The sequence below is a fragment of the Lathamus discolor genome, chromosome 24 (assembly GCF_037157495.1).
Source record: "Lathamus discolor isolate bLatDis1 chromosome 24, bLatDis1.hap1, whole genome shotgun sequence".
Classification (NCBI taxonomy): domain Eukaryota; kingdom Metazoa; phylum Chordata; class Aves; order Psittaciformes; family Psittacidae; genus Lathamus; species Lathamus discolor.
In genome coordinates this window covers 2,084,716-2,110,935 of record NC_088907.1, presented here as the reverse complement: position 1 = coordinate 2,110,935, position 26,220 = coordinate 2,084,716, and the positions used below count along the sequence as shown (strand labels likewise).

Genomic DNA, 26,220 nt, shown 5'->3' with positions numbered 1-26,220 from the left:
CAAAGGGAGAGCGAGGAAATGAGAGACATCAAGGACATGGTGGGGTTTTTGTTTTTATATACAAGACACATTTATCCATTAAATTTAGAACACGGTACAAAAAAAAAAAAAAACCACTTCAACTAATTCATCTTACAATGCTGTTCATATCAATTACTGTTCTTATTTCCTAATAATAAGGGGGGGTTGCGGTAGGCGACTCGCAGCTTCCACTCCTTTGGATCCGACAGGTTCTGGGGGGCAGCAGGAGATGGAGGGGGGGGAAGAAAGGAGTCAAAACCAATAAAGGCCCCTACGGCAAACGGTTTGGAGGCTGAATGCAGAGAGAGGGGAGAAAAGGGGAGAAGAAAAAAAAAAAAAAGAGAAAACCAAGAAAAAAATACAAATTCTATATTACATACAAGAGGAAAAGGTGGCTGAAGACAGAGGAGGCGGCTGCTGGCTCGCCCTGCCGGGGACTGTGGGCTTGGGGCTGCCCCGCCACCAACCACTCCTCCCCAGGACCCTTCGGCATCAGGCTTGGTGGGATGCTCTTCCAGAAGCAAGTGGGGGGCGAGGGTGGCCCCGGCCTCAGTTGGCTCCCCAGCTGTAGCTGTTGTAGGCAGACTTGTTGGCCTGGGATTTCTGGGGGATGGAGCTGCCTTGGCTGCGCTGTCCGGAGCCGCTCTGCGGGAGGAGAAGTGTGTGCTTATGGAGAGGGGAATCAGCACTGCCATCTCTGGGGTCCCAATCCCAGCCTGCTCTGCAGGGTGCTGAGCCACGGGTGCTGCCGGCCCCACGCGGCATTCACAGAGCCGCAGCAGCCACAGGACCCTCCCTCTGCTCTGCGCCGGCCTCCAGAGCAGCACCACGGCAGAAGCGCAGGCAGCGAGGGCCCCTGTGGCTCTGTGGGGGCTGCTGCAGGGCAGGGAGGGGGGGAAAAGGTGGGAAAAGGGTTAGAGCAGGGGTGTGTGTCAGTGCGCGCGGGTGTGTGTGTGTGCACATACTGCCTGAGGGCCTCTCTCCTCGCCTCGAAGGGCCAATGGGGGAGAAGGAAGGGGCTAAGTGAGCCTGGGGGGCCTTAGGGGCAGGGGGAGACCCCAGGGCAAGTGCAATGCATTATCAGAGAGGTTCATTACCTGATCTTCCTGCTGGCGTTGGCAGCACAGTATCATCTGCAAATATGGAAGCTGTTGCAGTACCAGGATATGTAAAAATAAAGGGACAAACTATGACAATAGAAATCCACGGTTAGACCTGAAAGCTACGGCAGGGTCGTGGCTGTGGCAAGTAACCCCTTTGCTGCTGGCCTGAAGAGGAACAGGGGAGCTCAGGGCAGACCAGGCATGTCTGCGTGGAGGGGCACTACCCGACCCTACCTGGTCCAGCCCGGCAGCAAGGGGGCTGTGCCGAGGACCCCCCAGCAGAGCACACCCCGGCCCTTCCTCACCTCATCTTCTGCTCGGCCCTGTGTGTATGTGCAGGTGTGAGCATGTGCGTGTCACGCGTGTTCACGTGTGTCCGCCGCAGGGCATGAGGGGAGGGAGGGAGAGGGGGGGCCAGGGGAGGTGGGGGGGAAAGCCCTAGGAGATACCCCAGCAAAGGCCAGGGGCTGGGGGAGCTGCTTACCTGCCCGTCCTGCTGCAGGTGGTGGTGGAGGATCTGCGAGTGGGGCTGCTGATGGGGGGTCAGGATGTGCATGAACGGGGTGGGGGGATAGGCTGCCGCCGTTGCAGGGTTGATGGGGCCACCGCTGCCCAGCGCCGAAGGCAGGTTGAAGGAGGCTGCCGGGGTTCCAGTGTGAAATCCCTGCTTCTCGAAGGATTGCTGAGGAGGAGATGCCAATAATGGAATAAGGGGCTGGGTGATGGGTGGTGCTGCCCTGCTCTGGGCTAGCAGCATGCCCCTTCCCAGCTCCACAAGTCACAGTGTTTGGAGTAGAAGCTCTGCCTATGGCTCTTTCTGGGCTTGGAGCTGCCCTAGGTTGGAAGGGCCTTTCCCTTCTCCCCAGCTGGCTGCTCCAAGGTGAAGAGACCTCATTGCCCAGGGAGGCTTCCTTGAGCGCACTGCAGACACTAACCTGAGTTTTGGAGTAGACAGAGCCCGAGATGTCCGGCACTCCTGTGTTACTGGATGTCACAGATACACCTGGGTAGAAGGAAAGGCAAGTGAGTGATGCTAACACCAGCATGAGGTGGTGGAGAGCTCCAGTGGCTTGCAGCCAGGGAAGGACTAGAGACAGACACATCCTGGGCAGCAGGGTTTTGGCGAGGCCAAGCTGCAAAGGGCCTGTATCAGTGGAAGTTCTTTTACTCTGGACATGAGCAGTTTCTGAATGCCTCCTGCTGCCACCCAGAGAAATGCCTGTTCTTGAAGAGCCCAGAAAACAGCAACTTGAGAAAAGCTGTAGGGGATGCAGCAGACAGAGGAGAAAACAAGCTCCCAGCATGTAGCACAGCGGCAAGAGAGCTCCTTGGGTGTCAAACAGGCAACTGCATGTAAAGGGGACTCAGCTGTGGGCTGGGACAGTTGGTGCAGCAACTGGCAACACTGGCACACAGCCCGTGTTTTCAAAGGTGGTGGGACAGAGGAAAGCCTCAGTAGTCATTTAAGGCCCAGAAAAGGTGTTGAAATGAAAGAGGTTTGAAAGCCTCAGAACCAGTGAGTTGGGACAGAGCTGAAGTAGCTTCACAAAGGGAAAACTGTGTCTTGAAGGGCTCTAACGTAGTGAAAAAAGCACACCAGGATTTAAAGGCTGGAAGAGGGACCCAAACCCAGGCAGACATTAACCAGTGACACCAGTACTGAGACAAGTGGCAGGTTCGTGACCTCCTCAAATCTCTGAATCAAGGACACTTCTCTAGGAAGCACGGATCTGCGCAACATAGGAGTCAATCCAGTTCCCAGGCTCCTATCTTGGACAATTATTGTTCTATTGATCACAGGCAGTAAAAAGAAGAAAAGCCCCTGATATAAGTGCAAGGCCCAACCCATTCAACTGCTGGGCAACAGTGGAAGGCACAGAGTGCTGTGTACTCCTCCAACCTGCTCCAGACCTGAATGCAGAACAAAAGTCTGGGCCTTTCCAAGGAGAATCAAATTCCCTGGGAGTTGCACCATGGCCATTTTCCTCCCTTACTGCTGGAGGCAGCAAGACAGCAGTCCCCTTAGATGACCAGAGTGACTGGGAACTGCAGTGTCAGTGCCTGCTGCTGAGGCAGATGCTGGGTCTCTTACCAGTGCTGTATCCATGAGAGCCATAGCCACTGGGCTGCTGAAAAGGGGTTGCTGATGCATTGACGCTGACATTCACACCATGCTGCTTGGAAGAGGTAGGAGCAACCTACAGGAAGGAGAGCAGCAGAGTAAGGAGGGGCCTCTCTGTACTGCCCCTCCTGCCCAAATCCCACTGCCTGCCCCTGCGGAACTCACAGGGAACACGGCGGGCCCGTACTGGAAGGTGCTGGGGAGCCCTGGTACCCCTGTGTAGTAGGGCAGACTGGTGTAACTGTAGCCAGGAGGCAGCGCCGGGTTCAGGAACGTCTGCTGTGTGGTGTGGTGGGTCTGGGTCTGGCTCTGCTGGGGCTGGGCCAGAGTCGTTGCAGGAGCAGGGGAAGAGGCATCACCTCGGCCAAATTTGGTTAAGTCACCTGGAATACAGAAGGTGAGAAGAGACTGAAGGAAACTCCTGGCCCATTGCAGCTCAGCCCAAACAGGACCCACCCTTCTGATCAACAGTGACTTGAAGCAATCCCCATCCTACAGTTACTAAGGACTTCAGCCCCAGTAGCCCTCAGATTCTTGCACACTGATGAGCTGTTAACTGCTGTCCTCATCCCTGAGAGGAGGACTTCAGAGGGGAAGGGAAGCCCAAAGCAGCTACCATGCTGCACTGCCTGATGTGAGCCTGTGATGTGGTATTGGATAAACCACAACAGAGCCCAGATGCTAGAGCTCTCCCTGAGCCAGCAGCAGCCTTGGACACAACTCAGCTCCCTCCAGAGCCAGACCCCAGGCCAGGGCAGCAGCCTGGGGGTTCTGTCCTACCTGCAAACAGCATTTCAGTGAAGAGGAGAGTAGAATATCTCCCAGTTGAGGATGTGTGAATGGCCCCTATTTACATCAGGGCTCACACCTCCTTCTCTCTCCCTGGTGGCACTGAATCAAACAGGGCCCAGCAGCTCACACAGTACTCCGGTATCTCCCTTCCCAGGCTGGGCATTGCCTGAAGGCTTGGGTGCAGGGCTCTGGGAAGCTCTCTCGACTGCTCTTTATGAGCCCCTGCTTGGCTCCTCCGTGCAAACACTCTCACACAGCAAGACTGAATTTCCAGCTTGCAAGTGAGTCCAGTATAGGCACAAACATGGTAAGCTACACATGCAGCAGTGCTGCACCCTGAGCTGGACATTTCAGCCTCAGTATATTGAGCACAAGCACTTCTGCACAACCAAGCTCCTGCTGAAGCAGGGGAGGGAGAAGTGGTGCTGGGAAAAGATCCATTCATGGAGTGCGACAATTTCTAAAGCACCTGAAAGCTCAGCACAAGCTCTGCCCACTGGGACTCTGCAGTGTGAGGAAATGCACCTACCAAGGCTGGTGAGAGGACCAAGAATTTAAGTGCTGAGAAACACGCTCCAGACCAAAGGCAGTGCAGGAAGCTGGTGAAGGCACTGGCACAGGAAACCAGGAACCAGCAGCACAAACACCTAATGGGATATGCAAGCAAAACAGGCTTTTTTCTTACCAGAGTACGGATTGCTGCTCAGGCTGCCATCTCTTCCAGTCAGTGGGGTGGTGGGTGTAGGGAATGGGATGCTGTAGTAATCCTGAAGGATAAAAACCAAAGAAGTTTGATGAGCTCAGTCCCAAGACGCAATGCAGGATCATTTGGAAAAGAGGAATTTCTGAGGAATTGCAGAGGAATTGCAGCCACTAAACATGTTGGAGTACTGCAGTTCAATCAGCCACATGGAAGCTGATCACAGCCTACAGCAACCCCAGCTTCTTTCTAGCATGCACCATCCCCCTCATCTGGCTATTAGAATAACCAGATAAGGTCTACTGGTATGCAAGTCCTGAAAGTGCCTGGACTTTCCCCTCCACAGCACGAGGAACACATGTGGCGTTGCCTGATAAGCCCATTCTCATTATTTGGTCACTGACTCTTTCAAGGCTCAGAGGCAAGTCTCTACAACAGCTCATTGCACCACTGGCAAGCAGAACAGTGCTCCAGCTCTGCATTCCCTAGTCCCACCAGCAGTGTGATCGACCAGTGCTCCTAACTCCCCAAATGCAAAGGAACAGCTGAGTAATTCCTCACTACTGCACAGGAGCATCCATTCAGCACTCCTTTGTCAGCTCCTCAGGACTACCTCACAGCCTGACCTGTCTGCACACCCAAAGCAGCAGCACCAGTGGAAGCAGCATATCCCTGTACTCACCAATGGGAATCTTGTCTGGAGCATTTGCAAGTCATCATATCCATACACCTGTGGCTAGAAAAAGAGCAGGAGATGACATTAGGGACACAGACTAGATAAAGCCACTTACCTCATTTTAGATTAAGCATTTAGATAAATGTGAGAAAAAGCCAGAAGCAGATGAGCAGAGGCTACACAATTACCAGGGTGCAGGCAGCCAGCATTCACCACCACCAGACTTGACACTGCCAAGAACCCTTTTATGTGCTGCTCAAATGAGGAGTGAGCACCAACACCCAGCACAGTGCTCCAGACCACAGAGGCACTGACAGTGTTTCTCTAGAGATTATTCCAACACCAAAATCTGTCCTTATCTTCAGAAAACGGTTGTGATTTTGTGGCAGTTGCCACCCTTACTCTGGCTGTGTGGCCTTTGTATGCCATGTTGCTAATACAGCTCCACACCTTCCTGAGCTGTGCTCTGACCAAGGGCTGTTGCTCCCCAAAGCGTGGGGAGGCTGTAGAGAAGAGGCAGGCACAGAATCTGCTCTGGGGTGACCAGAATTACAGACATTTACCCCCATAGGTACATGGATTTCCTCTCTTACTATGGAAAACATGCAGGAAAACAGCAGGTTTTATGGAACACAGCAGGTCCAGACTCTTCCCATCCAAGGCAGTCCTTCTGTGCTGCTGTTTTTGTTTCTGTACTATCCTACATCCCTCCCTGATAGCTGAAGACAGAGCTAGGAGGGATGCCTAGCATGTCATGACTGCAAAGAGCTGGTTGTCCTACTCACCGGGTAGGCATGTAGCAGCCCTGGAGCCATGATGTACGGATTAGGCAACAACGGTGGGACTCCAGGAGGGAGATTGGGAGGGGCTTTTCCTGGAAAAAGGAAGAGGAAGTTCCTCAGTGAAGCAAACAGCAGAAGCTGCCTCTCATTGCCCCTGTCCCCTTCTCCTGTTCAGCAGTACCCAGGAAAATACCTGATGTTGTTGCAACGGAGCTGCGAGTAGAGGCTGTCACCGTGGAGTTACTACTGAGGCTGAGGCCCAGGCTGCTGACACTGCTGAGGCTGGAGGAAACGCTTACGACTGGTGGGGCGGCTGACACTGTGCTGGAGGAGGTGGAGAAAGTGCTAGCAGAAGAATGGAGGCTTGCTTCACTCTCCACACTTGTGTGCTAGGGAAGGAAGGGAGAAGAGTCAGGGGACCAGGCAGTTGGAATGGAGTGCAGAAACACTGCAGGATGCTGTCTGCACCTGGCCATTCTGAGAGCCTTCAATGAACTTGGCTGCTGCAGGCTACAAAGAAACCTGCTTTGCATATGGCTTAAGTCCAAAGTCCTGACAGCAGCCAACCCCTAATTCTTCTGAGCCTCACATGTGGCTGTGTCCCAACATGTCTGTCTGCTGAAGAAGCAGGGCTGAGCACCGTGTCTGCGGCAAGAGGCTGACACTGCTGCAGAAACCAATGCCCAGGGACTCTGCACTGAAGGAGCTCCAGCAGAACATACATCTGAACAGTGGAATTTCAGCAGCTGCCAGTTTACTCTGACACCTGGTTGTAACTCTGCAGCACATTCAAGAGCTGCTATAGGCTCAGAAGCAGCTGATGTTACGCCTGAAATAGGCAAGGTGTCAAAAGCCTCAAGACAGAGGTGCACAGACAGTGTTCTGACATAACGCCCTGTCCTCTCCATACAACATCCGAACTCCAGCAGAACAACAGCAGCCTGGCAGCTCTTGTCACTACTGCAGACCCTGCACCAGTAGGGGTACACAGCACTAGAGCATACCCAGACTCACCAGAAGAGTTGAGGTTGACGTTCGCCCAGAGGAGGTGGATGAGGACAGACTGTTCTGCTGGGTGGGTAATGTACTGCAGAAGGAGGAATAAAAGGTTGTCAAGCCAAAGGATGAGAGTCACCATTGGCAGCACCAGCCCAGATACCATTCCCCACCTACTTAGATGGGATGATTTATGTCGGTCTTTCCTACTGCATGAGACAGACTTTGTTGCCTGCTCTGCTCCTCCAGAAAGCCACCCGCCGTGCTTGCTCACCTGCTGAGCTGGGCACTGGTCGTACTGGGGAGCTCCTCACTGTGGCTCAGGCTGCTCAGAGCTGTCGAGTGTTGGCTGGCTGTCGTCAGCAATGAGGATGCAGATACCCCATCATTGAGAGGCGTGATGCTGGGAGCAGAGGGGGAATCTGATTTCACTGTGGGGCCTGTAGCACCTGCCAACAAAAGCTTTGCATTAGCAACAGCTCCTGGAAGGCAATGCAGTGGTGAGGCTCAGCAAAGCAGGGAGATGCAGGGCCTCCCTCACTGCTGCCAGCTAGTTACACACTTGTGACAGCACAACTGTGTTGGACTTCTCGCTTTACCCCAGCACTGCCATCAGCTCTGCAAAGAGCTTGAAGACCTTTAGATGAGATCCTTTTCACAAAGAGAAAATTATTATCGCCAGGGAGTGACTCATCATGGATCTCAGGGATCCATCAGCTGAAAGCTGCACATCTCAAGGCAAAGAAATAATCTGAGTGGCAGCAATTAGTCCAGCAGGCAAAAGACTTGCTGTTAGTACAGCTAAAGCTTTCTTTCCAAAGCAGAGAATATGAGCAGTACAAGAGGCTCAGGACACCCACTGCACTGAGAGACTCTTACCTTCGACAGCCTGTGTGGTTTGTAACGGCGTGGGTTGTACAGAATTGAAACCATTCTGAGGAGGAAGAGAGAAAGAGTACTGGGCATTACAGCTCCTTTCCCTGAGGCAGGTCTAGTGCTAGCTCCCCCCTCCCAACTCCCTCCTCACCATCATGTCACCACACTGTGTGGGGTCTGTCCCAGGCTCGACCAGCCCAGTGCCAGCAAGACCCCCAAGTGCATATTTGAGCAAGCAGGGCAAGAAGTTCCTCTGCTGCTGGTAGCTAGATTGCATCAAGATCCCCAAGCCAAAACTGCTGTTACTGAATGTGTGTGCAGCATGCAGGAACTGAATCCTTAAGACGAAACTAAATCCTTAGCCTGAATGCCACTCTACACAAGATAATTATGCATGACAGGGCACATGGCCTGGTATCAACCACTGTTAACCCCACTGGCCCAGCCCCAGGGAAGTTCCATAACTAAGGGCTCTGGTAGCAGCTAGAAGGCAGCTCTCACAAGCCATGTGGTGAGGCTTGGAGGATCACAGAAACACTTGATACATCACTTATCTTCCCTCAAGTTGGAGCTTCACACACTGTGCTTACTCAGCACAAAGTGGGAGCAAAGCTCTTTTCCTACCTTAGCCTGGGGCAGATCTTTCTGGGGCGAGGAGGAGATGGAATTTGGGTATCGCCTCGTCTGGGTGGATCTCTGTTCATACAGTGGTCCCTGAGCACTGTTCTGGGAGGTAAACGTTGCTGTCTGCATTGTGCTGCTCTGGTAACCAGACTCTTGGCTTTGATTGGACGAAACTGTGGATGAAGATTCACTGCTAAGGAAGAAACCGAACAAGAAGAGTTAATGTTTTCCTCCAGCACAGCCCTGCTGGAAGCTGCTCATCCTGGAGACTTCATCTCAACCTTAAAAATGAAGAGTCCCAAGCATCAGCATAAAAGTACCACACAAAGCAGCCAAGCAGTGAAACATACCCAGGCAAGGGCCACGGAAGAATGGTGGCACCTTACTGCAGCTCTCCCTCACACACTTCTGTGCTCTAGGTGACATTTCATGAGCTGCCACCACTCAGATCCTAGCACTCAAGGGACTGGCCAGATACTAAGGGTCAGCCCAATAGAGGGCTTTGCTTTGAAAAGGTATTATCATCGTAGCTACACCTACTCCACTGTGTCACAGACTCATAGGATCATAGAATCCTAGAATAGTTAGGGCTGGAAAGGACCTTAAGCTCATCCAGTTCCAATTCCCTGCCATGGGCAGGCACACTTCACCCAATGGTACCCCTTCACCCAAGGCTCTGTCCAACCTCGCCTTGAGCACTGCCAGGGATGGAGCATTTACCACTTCTTTAGGCACCCTGATGCCAGCGCCTCACCACCCTCACAGGGAAGAACTTCTGCCTTATATCTAACCCAAACTTCCCCTGCTTCAGTTTGAGCATATCACCCCTTGTTCTATCACTCCAGTCCCCTGGTTTGCCAGGCAAAAAGCAGGACAAAAGCAGCAATCTGTTCTCCAGGGACAAGGAACAGTTGCACTGGGGATTCTTCTCCTGTGTTTCCAGCAGCACAGTTAACTGCAGCAGGAAACATCTGCTTTCTGTGCAAGTATCACAGGTCAATCAGTCAGAGAGCTGCCTGAATGAGTCTGCTGGCAACTTGGGCTTTGCTTTTGCATACATTGTCCCCCCTTTGTGACCACGGCACAGTCAGAAAGGGTCTACTAGTATGCAGCACAACTGAAGTCTATGGGACCAGCTACCCTTCCGAAGCTACCTGCTCAGATTCATGTTCCCTTCCTCATACCCGGCCCTCACCTCGCTGTGCTGGTGTACAGGCTGCTCTGAGCCTGGCTCACAGCAGCACTTGTTGTGGGTGTTGATTCATACTCCGCAAGAACAGGCTCGGAACCAAACTGCAACGCCCCAAACTGCAGGTTGAGCCCTGAGATATCTGCTGAGCCAGGCATTTCCACTGCAAGGGCAGGAATCTGCAAGGAAGGAACAGCAGAAAGGATCAGTCACCCTCTGGGATCAGCACAGAGAATGACTTTAGTATCCCCATTTCCCAGCACATGATGGTAGTTCCAGGCTTGCATCATCTGTATCAACCCTTTTCAACCCAGGTAGGGAAGCTTTCTCCATCACCACCCCAACTTCCTAACAACAGTAAGGCCAAGCTCAACCCCTATGGATTGTTCTGGATCTCTACCACAATACAACATCTCCTTCCCCACCATCCATCCCCACCTTTGATGTTAATGACGCCTTTTTCTTTTGCTGCTTCAGCTTCTGCTGAGCTGGCTGGGGACTGGATGACTGGTTGTCTGAGGAGCCTGGGGACATCTGAGGGACAGGATTGGCTTTGCTGGGCAGTGGGGAGGAGGAGGGTGCCGGAACGGTTGTGGAGGCAGTCACCACAGGCTGTTTCTCCTGCATGAACACTTCGATCATGGTTGAAGTTGAGGTGAAGGCCTGACGCTTGGTGAAGGGACTATGCACGGAGGAGTCTGTTGGGTTCTTGAGATCTACCAGGGGAGACAAGAGTGGAATTAGGGGGGTTTGTTTCCTTAAAACTAAATCAACTTCTGACACTTCAGAGGATCAACCAGCTTAGAAAAGACCTTTAAGATGCAGTCCAACCATTCCCAGCACTGCCAAGGCCACCACTAACCCATGGCACTGAGGGCCTCATCTACACGGTATGTGAACACTTGCAGGGACAGTGAATCCAGCCCTGCCCTAGGCAGCCTGTTCCAATGCCTGAGCACCCTCTGGGGAAGGAATTGCTCCTAATCTCCATCTAAAGCTCCCTGGAGCAGCTTGAGGCTGTTGCCTGTTGTCCTGTCATTTGTTCTATCACTAAGACAGGGCTTGAACCAGAGCCATTTCCCTATAGCAAGGTATCAAGACACACAAGCTGAAAGAAATGGCCTTCGTACTGGCCCGCAGCAGGGCTCAGCATCTCATCTGAAAAGCAGGAGCCTCTCAAACACTGTTTATTCCCTCACACCATCCCAGAGTTACTTCTTGGCACTGAACAGTCACCAGAATTGCATTCCTTTAAATGATACCAGTAGGTCAGCATCGAGATGCCACTGCCAAGTGGTGCTATTCAAAAGCTCTTCCCCACAGGTACCTGCTTTCAGACCTCTTCACTGGGACACAGTTTTATGGAAGTGGTGAGGATCTCAGGAATGCTAGATCCCTGGCACTGAAGCTGGCTGCCATGACAAGGCAGACAGACAGATTCAACTGCTCCACGTATAAAAGGTATAGGGAAAGACTCACATGCACTATATTGCATTTCACTCCCTCAAACTTGAACCCATGGTCCTTCTAATTTCTCCAGCACAGTTGACTTGGTTGTGAACTTGTGATCTGGCCTCACTGAATCCCTCACAGTTCTGCTGTGCTCCCTTTTGGGGAGCCACACTGTTCCTTACCATACTGCACAAGAGACGAGGTCTGAGGAGTAGATCCCATGTCCCAAGAAGAAGTAGTGGTGCTCCCACCAGGCTGGGTGTGTTGAGCAGCAAGCTGAGCCAGAGCCTGGGCTGTCTTGAACTGCTCCAGGAACTGAGAACCTGTGGTACTGCTGCCTTTGGCCTCCCCAACATCTCCAAACCCTTTCCCCAGCATGCTCACCTGCAATTGCAGCAAGGCAATAACAAAGTCAGTGTCTCCCTTGGCTTGGAACTTGGTTCAGAGGCTAGATCCATCTCTGAACATAGGCCTGGACACTCTGTACCCACACTATACCTCTCACTGGGTGCCTCAGCTTAACACTCTAGATGCACACAGACACGGCTGGCAAGAACAGCTTGTGGTTCTCTCACAGCCTTTCTTGCATGGGAGTGCAGGTGCACTTACCCACTGCCCACATCACGACATTTCATAGTGTCATAGAGGCTTACAAAGGAAGGGCTCTTTAAATATGTCCTAAGTTATTCCCATGCATTTGGTGACACTAAAGACAACCACCAGGAAAACTGGGCTTTACCACTGAGGTGCTTTGGAAAATCCTTCATGAATTCTCATCAGTAAGTGCACAACTGCTATTTCCTTTGCTTAAGTTACACAAAGCAGCACCTGTGCAGGCCTCTGCCCATTCCTGATGCACATTCAATGTCTCCTTCCTTCTACCCAAACGCAGACAGAGCATGTCTGGGAAATCCATACATTCCTAAGATATTTCCTTACCATGCTGTGGTGAGAAAAGGAGTTCCCAGAGGCAGGCTGGGATATAGCACTCTGCTTGGAATTGCTGAAAACCAGCGGCTGGGCCAGGGAAGGAGCCTGGGATGACTCCAGGTTTGGCGACTCATTTTCCATAGAAGAGGGCGTCTTTCCTAGCAGGACTGCCAGATCAATTCTGGGTAAAGAAGGGAGATACCCACTGAGGTTAACACAAGCTCTGTCCTGCCTTGCACTTCCATTGCAGCAGTATTCTACCTTCAGCCTCCCAAGTTATAGCCTTCATAAACTGAATGGATCTGCAGGACATTAACTCACTGCCAGTAGCAGCCTCAGAAGGACAGAGCGTAGGAAAACTCCAATCCAGGATTAAGACCCAGAAACTTCTAACTCAACTTTTCCATTTAAATCCATCTCATCTTAGTGAGAGCTGCTGCATTTTAGCCACCTGGCAAGGGTTAGTCTGATGGTGAATGGCTCTGGTCTTTGTGTGCCACATAAAGAGCATTGCCATGGACTCTCACCTCTGTCCAGCTGTGATTGTCACATTCTCAGCAGGCAGAGGCACTGAAGACACATTGGAGGCAGTGAAGATCTTTGTCTCAGACAGCTGAAAGACAGAAAAGGGGAAAAAGAATCCAAACATTGAGGACAGTGTCTTGGGACTCCAAGTAAAGCACAGAAGTGTTTGAACCACAGAAACAATCAAGAAATGCAAGTGTTGAGACTTCAACTCCTCTAACATTTGGCTTCCATCAGAAGCAGCTTCTATTTCATTTGTTTCTTTTCAGGCAAGTGCACAAATCATCTGCCAGCTGCAAAACACCTCCCCTCCACTGCCAAATCCTTCCATAAATGTCCTGTAGTTCATAAAGCCACCAGAACTGCCGGGCTCTTGGCTGCTCTGAACTGATACAGCACTGAGCTGCAAACCCCACTGCCCAGGCAGGTGCAAGCAATGCTGGAGAAGTCAAAGAAAACAGACCCCTGTGGGCTTCCCATGATGCTGGCCTCACCTGGATGTTCTGACCAGTGACCAAGAGATCTACTGCAATTATGGAAGGAAAAAGAACATTGCTCAACACTGAATGAAGAGGAGGTTTAATGACCTGGAACATCGCTGGATATGAACAGTTTTGATTCCAGACTGAGGAGCTGCCAGCAACTAAACTGCAGGAGCTTAAAACCAAACTCAGGAACCCCTGGGAGCATATCACACACACTGAAGGCAAGAAGGGCTATCAAAGGCTCTCTTCAAGCAGAGACCTGACTGAACAGACAAGGAAGCTGCTTGTGTCTCCAAATACAGCAGGAGCCCTTCAGACAGTGCCTGGAAAGCAAAAGGTTTCTCTCCTTGCCCATTCTGTAGGATTAGCAAAATATGAGCATGTAAAACTAACACTAACACCCAACCCTGCTCCCATCTGCAAGAGCTGCAGCTCTGCCTTGATTCAGAGAGGGACTGAAGCCCATTTCAGGAGAAATGGACACAGAAGCATTGAAAGCAGTTGAGAATAGTGTCTGTTCTCCCCTGTAGGAGAAGTCAGGTAGAGAACAAAAAGCACTGGGATATGCCAAAGAGCAAGTGAGGGTGTGGATCAAACCTTCCCCAACTGCCACTCCACTGGAGCAGCAAAGCAAGAATCCTGTGTGGAGTCAGGCCAGCTTATGGAAGAAATAAATCATTCAGGAAATGAGAGGAACATACTTGATGCCCCAGCAGATCCCTTCCTTTCTTGGGCTCCTATGACAAGCTCTACTACACACCTACTTCTGAAGCAGGCATGTTTAATTATTCATCACAGCTCCTGAAACTGGGAGCCTGGCTTGGGCTATGCCCATAGTTTGTGGAGGCTGGGCTTTGCGCTCCTCTCATTGCTGTATGCACACGTCAGCAGCCGCGTGGAGGAAGGGGGTCTGGAGTGTACCTACATCTTCATTCCAGTCCTCCGTGCCCCATTCTTCTGTCGCTGCCCTCCAAGCACCTACAAGGGTAACAACAGGGAGAAGTTATGCACACAGCAAAGCTCTCCCTCTAAAAGGCAGGGAAGCATTGGGAAGCTTTGCAAGCAGCTGAGAGCATTTCTAATCGCCAACCAGGCAACGTAAAGCACTTTACCCCAACCCACAATTCATGGGCAAGGCACTGTGATGGCATCGCCTCTGCCTTGCTCGGGCTGAAAGAGAGGGACCCCTGGGCTGGCAGCTTGGGATTAACACGCACCCCAACACCAAAAAGGGAAGCTGAGCTTCAGGAAGCCCTGGCATCGCCCCCAACCTCTTTGTGCCATGTTCCTGAGTTGCCATTGTATTGCAGTAGCTGCAAGTTTCTGCACCCACGAGCAGTTCGTGTTACCCCAGCAGCTCAGACAGAGCATCTCCTTCACTGGCCCTTGGGAAGGACTCACCACCCACTTCACTTTGTGTTTCTATAAACCCCAGGGACAACTGAACCATTCACAGGGTTCATCTTCCCCCCGAGAATGTTAAAACTTCCCTGTGCCAGGACTTCCTGTGCACAAACAAATACAAATCAGAAAGGAAAATTGAAGGGACTAAGCAATTCCCATATTTTCTGATTGATTTCAGGGATCTGCTCCAAGGGAGTAGCTTAAAATATCAGGAAGAAAAGCAGGAGACTTCAGCCACAATCCAGCCCAGCATAGTTCATAAGAGAGCAAAATTTACCAGGAAAACAAGTGATTGCCTGGCTGCATTTTCAACTTGTTCTGTCCCTCACTTCCAGCACATTTTAACCACAGTACTTTGAATCTTACATGATGACTCCCAAATCTCTTAGATTACAAATTACAATTTGGTCTGGGAGGAGGGGCAAAGGAGCATTTGACAGCCTAAACCACTCCGAGCATAAAACCAGCCCTGGTTTGGGCAACTTGTTTTTAGCCACTGAAAGCAGCTCAGCAAAAGTCACCACGAGTAGCAGGGTTAATCCTGGAGATGTTTCCAAGGACAGAACAAGTTGACATCAGCCCTTTCATAAGCTGAAAGCCTTTTACAGCATCAAAACATAGCACGTGGGGAACCAGAACACTACAGGCACAGTCTGCTCTCACGGCAGTTGTGGGAAGGTTCCTTTACAGCAAGATCCTCCCAGCTCAGCCCTTATCTAAGAGGTGAAGTGGGAGCTGGAGGTAGCTGGGTCAGTGGCAGGGGATAGCAGGAAGCCAGGAGAATTGCCCCAAGAAGAGTCTGTGCATGCAGGAACATGACACAGGGCTCTCTTAGTCTTGCTTGCATGGGGCAAAGGAGAAAACCAGCAAAGCAGCATGAAAAGCAGAAGGAAATCCTGCAGATGAAGAGCAGCCATTGATGGAGTTTTCCTGGCAAGTCTGCTTCCTGAGTCCTGGACACCTATCCAGCATGGCTCGTGCTCCTTGCTCACAAAGGGACAGATGGAAAACTGAAGACCTTCAATGAACCAGCATGTGCCAGAACTGTTTCACAGAGCTTCCTAAGCAGCACAGTGTGTTTAGGCTTTTAAAGGCACTGAGTCAGGCTCTTCCAAAGGGGAGAACTACAACACAAGCAACATCCTGACGCTTCTAACACCACTCTGGAAGTGTCACCTTCTGAACTGCAATCCCTCCTCTCTGCTTTCAGGAAGCCCTTCCAAGAGCAGCTGGTCTGTAAGCACCTCAAACCAGGAAAAGGGGGAAAAAGCCAAAAGTCCAAAGGCATTTGCAATTACAAATGTACTGAAGAAAAGAAATCCCATCGTGTCTTCATGATACCCCTCCTCCCCAATCCATTATCTCTTCATTGTAAACTGGGAGATGAGCAACCAGCTTGCTCCTCTCTGGGCCCATCAAGTGCTCTCCTGCTATCTCAGTGACTGGATACCTGCTCCCTGCTCTGGCCTGAAGGGTGACAGAACCAAATCCCACACTCTGCACCTCAAAGGAATGCAAATCCAAACAAAGGAAAAGCCTGGCAGAAGCATAATGGCAGCGCTGGAGCAGATGGCCTTGTGCTGCCTGCCCCAGTTAAAGATTAACCCAGAGGTGAGGACCAGGAGATGCTTCAGAGCAACAGCAACACTCCAAGTATGGCAGCCTCTGGGTCCCTGCAAAAGACTTTACAGCCTCAACACTCCTCCTCCTGTCCTGACCTGCTCCTCCAGAAGGGCCTTTAGACTTGAGTTCCAGACCTCAGGTTTCATGGAGGAGACATTAGTCCAACACGGGTTTGGCCTTCTTATAGACACTGATGGGATCTGGTGGGTATAAGGCAAACCGGGTCATCTTATAGGTGTCTTTTCACTTCATAAGGCATGAAAGGGGCTTTGAAGAACGATGGAGAGGGACCCTTCATCAGGAACTGTAGTGAGAGGACAAGGGGTGATGGGTTCAAACTTAAAACAGGGGAAGTACAGGTTGGACATAAGGAGGAACCATCCCTGTGAGGGTGCTGAGGCGTTGGCACAGGTTGCCCAAAGAAAGGGTAAATGCTCCATCCCTGGCAGTGTTCAAGGCCAGGTTGGACAGAGCCTTGGGTGACACGGTCTAGTGTGAGACATCCCTGCCCACGGTAGAAAGGTAGAACTGGATGATCTTAAGGTCCTTTCCAACCCTAACTATTCTATGATTCCATAAAAGTGCAAGAGCAGGAAAGAAAGTGGACAGGCACCAGGCAGCTTTGCCATCAAGCATCCTGGTCACCTCCAAATCCACTGTCATCTTCAAGTGCAGGGCAGGTCTGCTTGGAGGAAGAACAGCAGCCAGGCAGCAAGAGCATGCCAAAACAGCCAGCAAGCACATTGGTCCCCCAGAGGCAGCCATAAGCAGAGGCAAAGTGCTGAGATAGTTGCTTTAACCAGAGCAATTCCCCTTGCAGCAGTGTCTGTCCCTGAGCAGAGGCATAGCAGGGAGGGCAGTGGAGTGATGGCTGCAGAACCAAATGGCATGGGGACAACAGCAAGCCATGGCCTTCTGAATGTGAGACAAAGAGAACAGGGCTAAGCTGCCTCAGCCTCCTCCCCTTGGTGGGATGCTCTGTCAGCAGTGCTGTAGACACGGAGCTGCTCTGGGTACTGAGAAGCAGTGGCTGAAATTAAAGTGTGCCTAAATCCCTCCCGAATTTGGGTTAACCTCTCCCAGTTTACATTCAAGGTGTCAGCATTAGTAGAAGCAGAACAAACGTCAAATAGTCATTAAAATCAGCAAGTGAAGAGAGAGGAGGATGATATATCCACAGATATTTGAGGTCTGGGTTTGAAACAAGCTATAAAGGAGAAGTATCCGGGGCAGTTGATGCACCTGGAGGTATCGTACCAGGAGCAGTGTCAAATTTTCGGGGATAATTTGCCCCCTCACCCCCAATGAAATCAAGTCCTGAAACAACAAAAAACAAAACAAGACAAAAAGACAGACAACGAGTGAAATTCTGGCTTCCAGAAGGGCAGGGGAGTTCCACCTCCTGTATGCACTGGTCACATTGTACCTGTGGATATTGGTACTGCCAAGAGATGCCCATGGCTATGGAAGTGAACACTACAAGACCCCACAGGGTGCAGCTGCATTGGAGAACTACAGCACGCTGGAGCTGTTCCATCAGAAATCTCCCCAATCCCCCCAGCCATGCTCTAATTCCACAATTCCACTGAGCACCAACACACAAAATCAAAGCCACCCTCACAAAAGGCTGTTCACACCAGTTAAACTTCCAGCATGTGGAGCTCATCTGCTCCTATCCCTTTTTCCTCCCAAACCAAACCAAGTGTACCCACTGCCCTTGCCTCATGCCTGCACTACTCCCTCTGATATTTACAACTCCGTTTACAGTATTATTTACAGGGTGGTGAGGCACTGGCACAGGTTGCCCAAAGTAGCAAATGTGCCATTCCTGGCAGTGTTCAAGGCCAGGCTGGACAGAGCCTTGGGCAACACGGTCTAGTGTGAGGTGTCCCTGCCTGTGGCAGGGGGTTGGAACTGCACAAGCTTAAGGTCCTTTCCAACACAAACCAGGCTGGAATTCTGTCTCTTTCCAAAGCTATCAGTTTTTCAATAACTACAAGAAATACTGAAGTGGCCTAAAGCAACATGAATTCTATTGTGAAAGCCTCTTATAATGAGTAAGTGACTGCTCCTGCTGAACCCAGGACAAAGTGCTATTTACTTGAATGCTCAAAGCTCATGGAAAAATAAGTTTGTGCAAGACTGCTCCATAAAAACCCCAACCCAACAAGCTCCAAACCTCCTCAAACCCCCAAGCTGACTACTTACAATTAAGGATTGTCCCTTGCAACTGTCCAGTTACCACACTGCAAAACCTGAGTTCACTTGTGCCTTACATCAGTGGGCATACTTGGAACAAAAAGAGTACCATTTTTCCAGGGCAAGGGAACGTGCCAGGGCAGATCTGTGCTCACAAACTGCTTTGCTTCAAAAAGGGAAGCAATGAAGAGTTCTTTTCAACCAGCTTTCTGTAAGGTCTCACGCTCCAGCAGGCTAAGCATGAAAGAGAGGATGCTCCCCATCCCATAATCAGGAGCAAGACATCTGAACCCTGAGTAGTATTTTCTGGGGGACTCACAGGATATCAGGACAACTTCCTGTGTTTATTACACTACACTTTGTAACTCACATCAGAACAATCATCCAGCTCCCAAATTCCAACGTGGTCACCCTAACAGAGGCAAAAGCACCTCTGGGCGCAAAGAAACAGCGCCACTGAAATCCATCTCTGAACCAACAACCCCTTCCTGTATCCCTGAGCCAAAGACCTACCCAGAACCTCCTCAAAGCAACTAGATGGACACAAAGTCCACCTACCACCTAACCACAAGCTAGCGTATGAAGAGCACTTACTTGTGCCATCATCTGGCTCAAAGCTGCCCGTGTTGTTCCATGTGTTGCTGTTGCTGTAGCTCTCATCCGTGCCCGCCGGCTCGGCATAGTCGGCTGGGTTGAAGGTTCTGTGAGAAGTAAGAGGATGGAAGTTTTTACTCCCTCTCCCCAAGCAACTGATTTTATTCAGCCCATACCACATCTCCAACTTCTCTCAGCAGAGGGCTGCTGCAGCTACACCAGCTATTCCTCACTGAAGTTAGCATTCTCCAGTTTTGGCTTTATTAACAAAGGAAAATGGGATCACAAATGATGCACAAAGACTGGTATCTTTGCTGTGCTTTGTACAGTGAAACTTACCCCATGCCTTGGGCAGAAAATCTTCCCCCTCGCCTTCCAGAGCCACCTGTAAAACACACACACACACTGCTGAGCATTTCCCTGGCTCTGCATCACAGGGCAAAGCAGCAGTTGAACAACATCTGGAGTTCTGATCCCCACAACATCCAAGTGGTGAGGATCTTCCCTAGTTGTTGGGATTTCCAGCAGCATCTTTATATGGCTGGGGATGACCTCAGCTCCCTGGCAGTAGAATTTAGTGATGCATGAGCTCAGGCTCAGATAAGGTTTCCAGCTGGCACAAATCACAAGCAATGGCCCCCAGGTTCTGATTTCTGCAGTGTGTCCCCTCAGCAGCCCAGATTTGGTGAGAAAATGAATTTCTGCTACTATTTAAAACCCAAGCCAAGTGTTTGCACGGGAAAGGTGCTCAGATACATGGGCAAGAATGAGGAGGAGCCAGGTTCTGGTGCTAACAAGCAACTGGCTCACCTGCCAAATAGTCACCTTAGGGTTTAACTTCTCACTTCTATACAAAGTGGCCATATCTTTTTTCAACTCCAGGAATGGGATGTAAGAACTAGATACTGTTTCTAGCATACTTAAGATGGGAAGTGACATGCAGGCTAGGAGTGTAGCCAAAGAACAGCAAAATCAAGTACTTGGTTTCAGTTTGGCAACTCCTCCCGTAAGAGAGCCTTTCAAACCTCATGGAGGAGATAGCCACACTGACGTAACTCTTCTCTCCCATCCCCTCTGACCTCAAATCCCATGTGTACCTCGGCCTCGGCCACGTCCCCGCCTCCCTCTTTCCGTGCCTCTTCCAGAAGATCCTCCACTCTTACCACCGTCTAGTCCATTCTCCTGGCCCCGAACTGAAAGACAGAACAATGCAAAGAATGTCAAGATTTAGGGAGGATTCAAGTCCAGACCAAAGCTCCTATCACTTCTGTTATTTAAGCTGATGGTATTGAGGGTATCACCCAAGGAATCATCTCAGTCACGGAAGCATTACACAGCTCACACACACAAAGATGGTTTTCCTCTGAGATGAGTCTGCCTAAACAGCTTTCCTGGCAGCTTTTGTGTAGCACAAAGTGCCTCTGGATGACCCTTAAGGTCCCTTCCACCCGTGACACTGAGGGGTGTTAGGAAACAACAGGTCCATACACTCTCTTCCACGGCTGGTACCGCGGCCCCGCCTTGGTGGCCCTCCACGTCGTCTGCTGAAATCCCGCTCCCTCTCCCGGTTCTCTTTGCTTTCTTCACTGGGTTCTGTCTGGCCACTCTCCTTCTGTCCTGAGACACCCTTCTTCTTCCCGACCATCTCCCAGGAATGCTGAAGGTTTGCAGAGGGGAGAGAAGTTAATCACGCTTTGACCAATGAAGGAAGTTACTCACAGTTTGAGCAATGCGGTAAGTGAATACACACATATTCTTACACACCTATTGAAACTTGCTACAGATATAACAAGGATCTCCAGAAAAATCCTTTCCAGCCCAATTTCTCTTTGTTTTGAAGAGCCTATCAGCCTACGCACAGTACAGCTTTTTCCTTCAAGGAAAGCTTTCTTATAGCTGACTGTCACACAGCCTGAGGTAACAGGACATGAGTTACTCTCTTTCTGCACAGATTTACTAAACCATACTCACAGCAGCATGAAAGCTAACACAGATGCTACTGTACTGTTGTTAAAGTGTTTGGATTGAAAAGGAACAGGATTTACTGCATTTTCCCCTCCATTCTTTTGGGCCTGCTGGCCATGATCGTGTTCTGTGCAAGTCTACAGAGAGCAGCATTGAGAAGCCGGTACACAATCACATTTCACATGCTACTTGTGCAACTAGTCAGTCATTCTGGGTCTTGCTATCTAGACAGGACTCTTTGTCTTGCCTCCATATATGCAGTTACACTGAACTAGGTTTCATCAGATTTACAGAACTCGATCCTACCGTGTCTGGATTGCCCTCCAGCAGCACGTTGATGGCTCTGTTAACATCTCCATTGCAGTCATGCAGAGCAATCACACACTCGTCCTGGTTCTTGCCTGTGATGTCGATCAGCTGTAGAGGAGACACCACCATGGTCAGCACGTTCCAAACCAAGGCAGCACCAAGTCTCCATGGATCTCTTATGGATCCCAAACCAGAAATCCTCCAAAGAAACGTCAGCAGTTGGGAGTCTCCTGCAGCCTTCACAACTGAATTATGCCCCCTCAATGAGAAGTAACTGCGGGTGGAACTTCTGAGTTACCACAACCAGCTTCCAACCTCCCCCTTTTCTCAGGATAACACCATTCCCTGCATTCTGTGGAAGAAGTCTGTCCAAGGAAATTCAGGGAGCCCTCCCACCTCCCCCAGGCAGTCACGGTAGTTGACATTGATTCTGCCTTCCTGCCAGGGCTCATCCTCACTTTCCACACTCACTTGTTTCACCTTCTCCTCAAAGTCAGCGTCATTGTGGTCTGAAATCATCTGCGCAAGTCGAATCTGTTCTGCAGTGGCCTGAAGAAATGGAATGCAGAGACAGTGGGATTAGAGCGGCACCTTTCCAACAGCCCTTCCTCCAAAGAGCACTCCGCTTCCCTGAGGTCTCTGGGAAGGAATCAGTGTGATGAAGAGGAGGCGTGAGCAAGGGTCAGAAAAAGGAAAGCTTCAGAGAGAAAAAGAGATGGAAGACGAGTGAGTGAGGAGAGTCCAGAAGAAAGGGACTCACCAGGTGAGAGACAACCACCTAAACTACATCCATTCTGAGGCAGACCTGAGCACCACTGGAACATCAAGACCCACTGCAGGTGGCTTCTCAGCCACTTGCATTCATTCAAGTGAACAGGGAATGGCCAGATGGAAATAACCCCGAATCTCAGCTCAGAGACACCAATGTGGAAACCCCACCATCAGTGGCTGCCCAGGTAACCCAGCTCTGCCAGCAGCATCCTGTGGCATTCAGGACCCATGCAGAGGTGCCAGATCTCCACCTCCAAGCTAACTGGTTTCCACGGCTGCTGTCCTTACCTGTGGCCGCTGCTTGTGCTGTGTCTGGCTCTGTGTCTGTGTCTGCTCCCAGTTCCCCCGGGCTCGGTTAGTGCCCACCGATGTCATCATTTACAGTATATACAAATAACAGTATTTACAAGGTAGAACTCTGTGGTGGGGCAGGGGAGAAGAGAGAACACACTGTTAGAAACCCAAAACAAACGGCAGCACCACAGCATGGGCAAGGCAGGCAGCAAAGCCATCCCAGTGCCCTCCCTCCCTCCCCACCAGCCACAGCCTCCCATTGCCACATGCCCCACGACAAAACTGGCACTTCTGGAAGTTTCTCCACCGCCACCACTTCACCTGCACTCAGGTGAGCAAGTGTGTGAGCAGGCATGGACTGGCCATGGCCAGGGCGCAAAATGCTTGTTGGTCAACTGGAGTAAGGACTGCTTGAGAAAAGCTCTAAAGAAGCTTCACTTAGCAGAACATCACACAGCCTCAGACACATCATCAGCTACTTCCCCTTCTCCTTTCTTGCCTTCAGAGCAGGGCAGGGGAAGAAAAGCACTCCAGTAGTAAGTGGTGCTATAGGTTTGTGGGATATCGGTTTAGAGAAACACCACCTTTGCAGAACTGCCCAGTTGTGCTCGCTTCAGTTATTCCTCAGAAGTAGAAATATCAAGTTTCCTTCTACTGAGTATTCTGGATTAAAATAAAACACTACCAGAAAAGTGAGCTAGATGTCAACAAGGAATTGCAGCCAGTAACACTGCTGGGAACTGCTGGAGTCCAGACATCCCAGAAGAGTTCAGGAACAGGGTGTCCAAAGCTCCTGGAGTTTTGTAACTGCTCGCTGAGCTTCGCAGGAAGAGCCCAACCCAGATGCTTAGAACGGGATCAGCACTGAGCATTTTCACCCTGCCTGCCATGGCACAAGGGATGCCACACACATTCTATGGCAGCTGGCATCACATGCTACTTCCAAGCCCCTGAAACCTCAATAATCACAAACTCCACACTTCTGGATTTTGTTAACAAGATGGCGACACCTTCCTCCAAAGCAGCAGGATCTGCTCCCTGTGCTGGTGCTGCAGCAGACGCTTTGGATAGCGGAAGGAGCCCCAAAGAGAGTAAGAACAGGAGGAAACCCGAGTGAGAAACTCCAACTTGAACCGTTGCTTGCAAACACCAACATGGCAGCACAGAGCAAGACCCAGTGTGCAAAGCTCAGCATCGTTAGCAAACAGCCCAGGAAGAACTGGGGAGTCTGTTGTCAAGGTCCATGAGAGGAGCACTCGACCAGGCTGGGAGATCCTTTCCCAAGAGCATGGAGACCCTACTGTCATCCGCACCGCAGCTCACTGCCCACGCCAGCGCTCCTGCTCCCAGCAGCCTCCAGCCTTCCTCTGCAGGCAAGCTTTCAAGGCCAACTGCTCCTGCAGCTTCCCACAGAACCTCAAATGTTCCTCTTCAGGGCCACCCATGCCCCACAGAACAAAAACCACCGTCTGCCAGCTCTACAGTGCCAAGGTCTTTGATCGGGGAAACAACCCAAGCTATCTGCCTGGTGAGCGGGAGCTGCCTGTGACACCAAGCAGGTTTAAGGAAGAGCATCCAGCCTGGGCTTCACCCAAGGCCAAGCAGCCTTCACACAGGCTTCTTCCCCACGGGATTGCTTTCCACTCTCCACTGCTACGTCTCTTCCAGTTCTAAGTGTTTCAGGCACAAACAAGTTGTCATATTAAACCAATTTGGCAGCAGAACTGCAGGCCCAGAGGGAAGCAATCCTGTGCCGTTGCAGTAACTGAATCTGGGATTTCAATAGGATACACTACCAGCAAGTCTACTGCCCCCAACCTTTGTGCAGCACCTAGGCATTGTTCAGGAGCCCTGCCATGCTCTGCCCAGCTGCATTCCTGGCACGAGGAAATGGTGCTTATTTAACATGCAGAAGAAAAACCCACCCCAAAAACCACAAACATCATCAGGCAGCGCCCAGTGCTGAGCTTGGTGGCAATGGGCAACCCCACGCGACACCCCACACCACATCCAGGGTGCAAAGACTTTACTCCTCACTTGGGTCACTGTAGTACAGCTCACAGGCCACATTTCACTGCAAACCTTGGTTGTGCTGCCACCTGCCCTGGCCCTGCGCAGAGGGAGCACTCCCATGAGTTCACCAGTTCCAAGCAGCCTTCAGTGTTTAACCTTGCTTTTAAAGAGCAAAGCCACATCTGTGCACGGAGAGGGAGGCAAGCAAAAAGGGCAACTTCAGCCCCAGAAAACCGTGGCTGAGCCACAGCAGAGAAACAGCATTAAAGCAGCCCCGTGCTTACATTTCAAGGCAAGAGGAAAGCAATGCGTTCCTACGGGATTCAGGGAAAACAAGAAGATTCCCAGCTACAGGTTACAACATCTTTTCTTCCAAGAAGCTGCAGGGAAATGTGATGCGCTTTGCCATTACCCCTCTTCCTTTTCAGCCTACAGCATCCAGAAAGGAGAGTCTCAGCTACTCAGAACAGGAGGCTCCGGAAAAAGAGGTGATACAAAAACATAATAAACTGTTCATTTTATTAGAAACTTCAAGTAAGTTACAGCTTTAGCACAAGGATCTGGTGGTCACATCTGCTACCCCCAGCTGGCTCAGCCCTGCTGGCTCATGCTGCGAGAGCCCCAGCACATACCAGCCTCAGTTTCCCTTCTCTGTTCATACAGTTGACATCTCCAGCCCCCTCTGACAAAGCTTCATGAACACATGCAAAAAACCTCTGAAGCTCCAAAGGAAAGGACCGCAGAGGGCAAAGCATTTGGAAAGATTTTCCTGCAACATAGGGCTGGACCGGCACCCGAAGGAGCCTGATGACACGATGGGGGGGATGGTGTTTTATCAACATTACGAGCTTTCCTCTGGAGCAAATACATTACAACTGCAAACCGAGCAACCCCCGTGCATGCAGAGGACGGGATTCTGGGGGAATGCCCCAGACACACCACCAGGGTCCCGCAGTGGGTACCGCCGTGCAGCGCTTCACTGGGGACACCCACCGGAGCGCCCCGAACCGGCCCAGGACCCCCCGCTGGGGCACCCGCCCGCGGACCGGGCCTCCTCCAGGGCCGCCAAACCGGCGTCGACCGGGAATGCCTCGCGGGGCCCCTCCACGGAGCCCGCCCCGCGCCGAAGAGCCCGAGAGCGCTGCGGGGCGGCGCGGCTCCCATTGTTACCGCCAGCCGCGGCGGGGCCGGGCGGGCCCCGGGGGCACGGCCCGGCCGGAGCCGCCCGGTGCCGCGGCTCAGCGTGCCCAGACCCCCAGCACACAATGGGGGCGAGAGGCCGGAGGGGACCCACCCAGGGCCGTGCGGGAGCCCCCGCGGCGGCGCGGCGCCAGGCCGTGCCCGCACCCGGGAGGCGGGCGGGCGCGGGCCGCTTCCGCCCTCATGGCCGCGGCCGCCATTCCCCCCCCCAACCCCACACCTCACCTTCCCGCCTGCCTCCGGCCCGCCCGCCCTCCCTCCCTCACCTGCGGCGGCCGCGCGTTAGGCCAGGCCCCGGCTGCGGCCCGGCCCACTAGGCCGCGCGCGGCCCGGCGCTCGGGCCCGGCGGCGGGGTCCGGCAGGGCCGGGCGGTGGCGGGGCCGGGCAGGGTGCGCGGCGGCAGCGGGGAGGGAGGCGGCACAGCGCAGGGAGTGCGGCGGGGTTTACCGGGGCCGCGCGACGTTCCCGGGGCCGCCGCCGCGCAGCAACTTTACCTGGCTCTCACCACACTGACAACTACCAGCGGCGCCCGCCCCCATCACGTGACGAGGGCGCTTGTGGGGGGGCGGAGGGGG

General features: G+C 51.8%; 1 protein-coding gene and 1 non-coding gene across 14 annotated transcripts; both read right to left on the bottom strand.

Annotated features, from left to right (window-relative positions):
* Positions 1 to 40: 40 nt before the first annotated feature.
* On the bottom strand, positions 41 to 26,206 carry UBAP2L (ubiquitin associated protein 2 like). Of its 13 annotated transcripts, none has more exons than XM_065660273.1 (29): positions 26,140 to 26,206; positions 22,427 to 22,556; positions 21,839 to 21,916; positions 21,365 to 21,475; positions 20,582 to 20,750; positions 20,191 to 20,286; positions 19,433 to 19,478; positions 19,094 to 19,200; positions 17,543 to 17,617; positions 14,199 to 14,251; positions 12,791 to 12,876; positions 12,273 to 12,444; positions 11,516 to 11,717; positions 10,320 to 10,597; positions 9,888 to 10,060; positions 8,693 to 8,885; positions 8,072 to 8,126; positions 7,467 to 7,641; positions 7,211 to 7,283; positions 6,390 to 6,585; positions 6,200 to 6,288; positions 5,421 to 5,474; positions 4,724 to 4,805; positions 3,412 to 3,629; positions 3,217 to 3,322; positions 2,060 to 2,127; positions 1,609 to 1,806; positions 1,119 to 1,169; positions 41 to 666 (listed from the first exon to the last, which is right to left on the bottom strand). In XM_065660273.1, exons 2-29 carry the CDS (start codon positions 22,514 to 22,516, stop codon positions 571 to 573), a joined length of 3,390 nt encoding a protein of 1,129 aa, XP_065516345.1. In that variant the 5' UTR covers positions 22,517 to 22,556; positions 26,140 to 26,206; the 3' UTR covers positions 41 to 570. The 13 variants fall into 13 exon arrangements, with proteins under 13 accessions (XP_065516345.1, XP_065516350.1, XP_065516348.1 ...); XM_065660278.1 differs by having other exon boundaries at positions 1,119 to 1,154; XM_065660276.1 differs by having other exon boundaries at positions 8,693 to 8,882.
* On the bottom strand, positions 4,916 to 5,051 carry LOC136004173 (small nucleolar RNA SNORA58). Its single transcript, XR_010608248.1, has one exon. It is a non-coding gene; the product is annotated as a small nucleolar RNA SNORA58 (small nucleolar RNA).
* Positions 26,207 to 26,220: the final 14 nt, after the last annotated feature.

Bases quoted from the DNA above. Each gene is read 5' to 3' on its own strand.
- UBAP2L (XM_065660273.1), bottom strand. From the start codon at position 22,516: ATGATGACATCGGTGGGCACTAACCGAGCCCGGGGGAACTGGGAGCAG. The intron at 20,287-20,581 runs GTATGGACCTGT...TCTGTCTTTCAG, and splicing joins TACCAGCCGTGGAAGAGAGT to TTCGGGGCCAGGAGAATGGA. The intron at 8,886-9,887 runs GTGAGGGCCGGG...TTTCTTCCTTAG, and splicing joins CTGTACACCAGCACAGCGAG to CAGTGAATCTTCATCCACAG.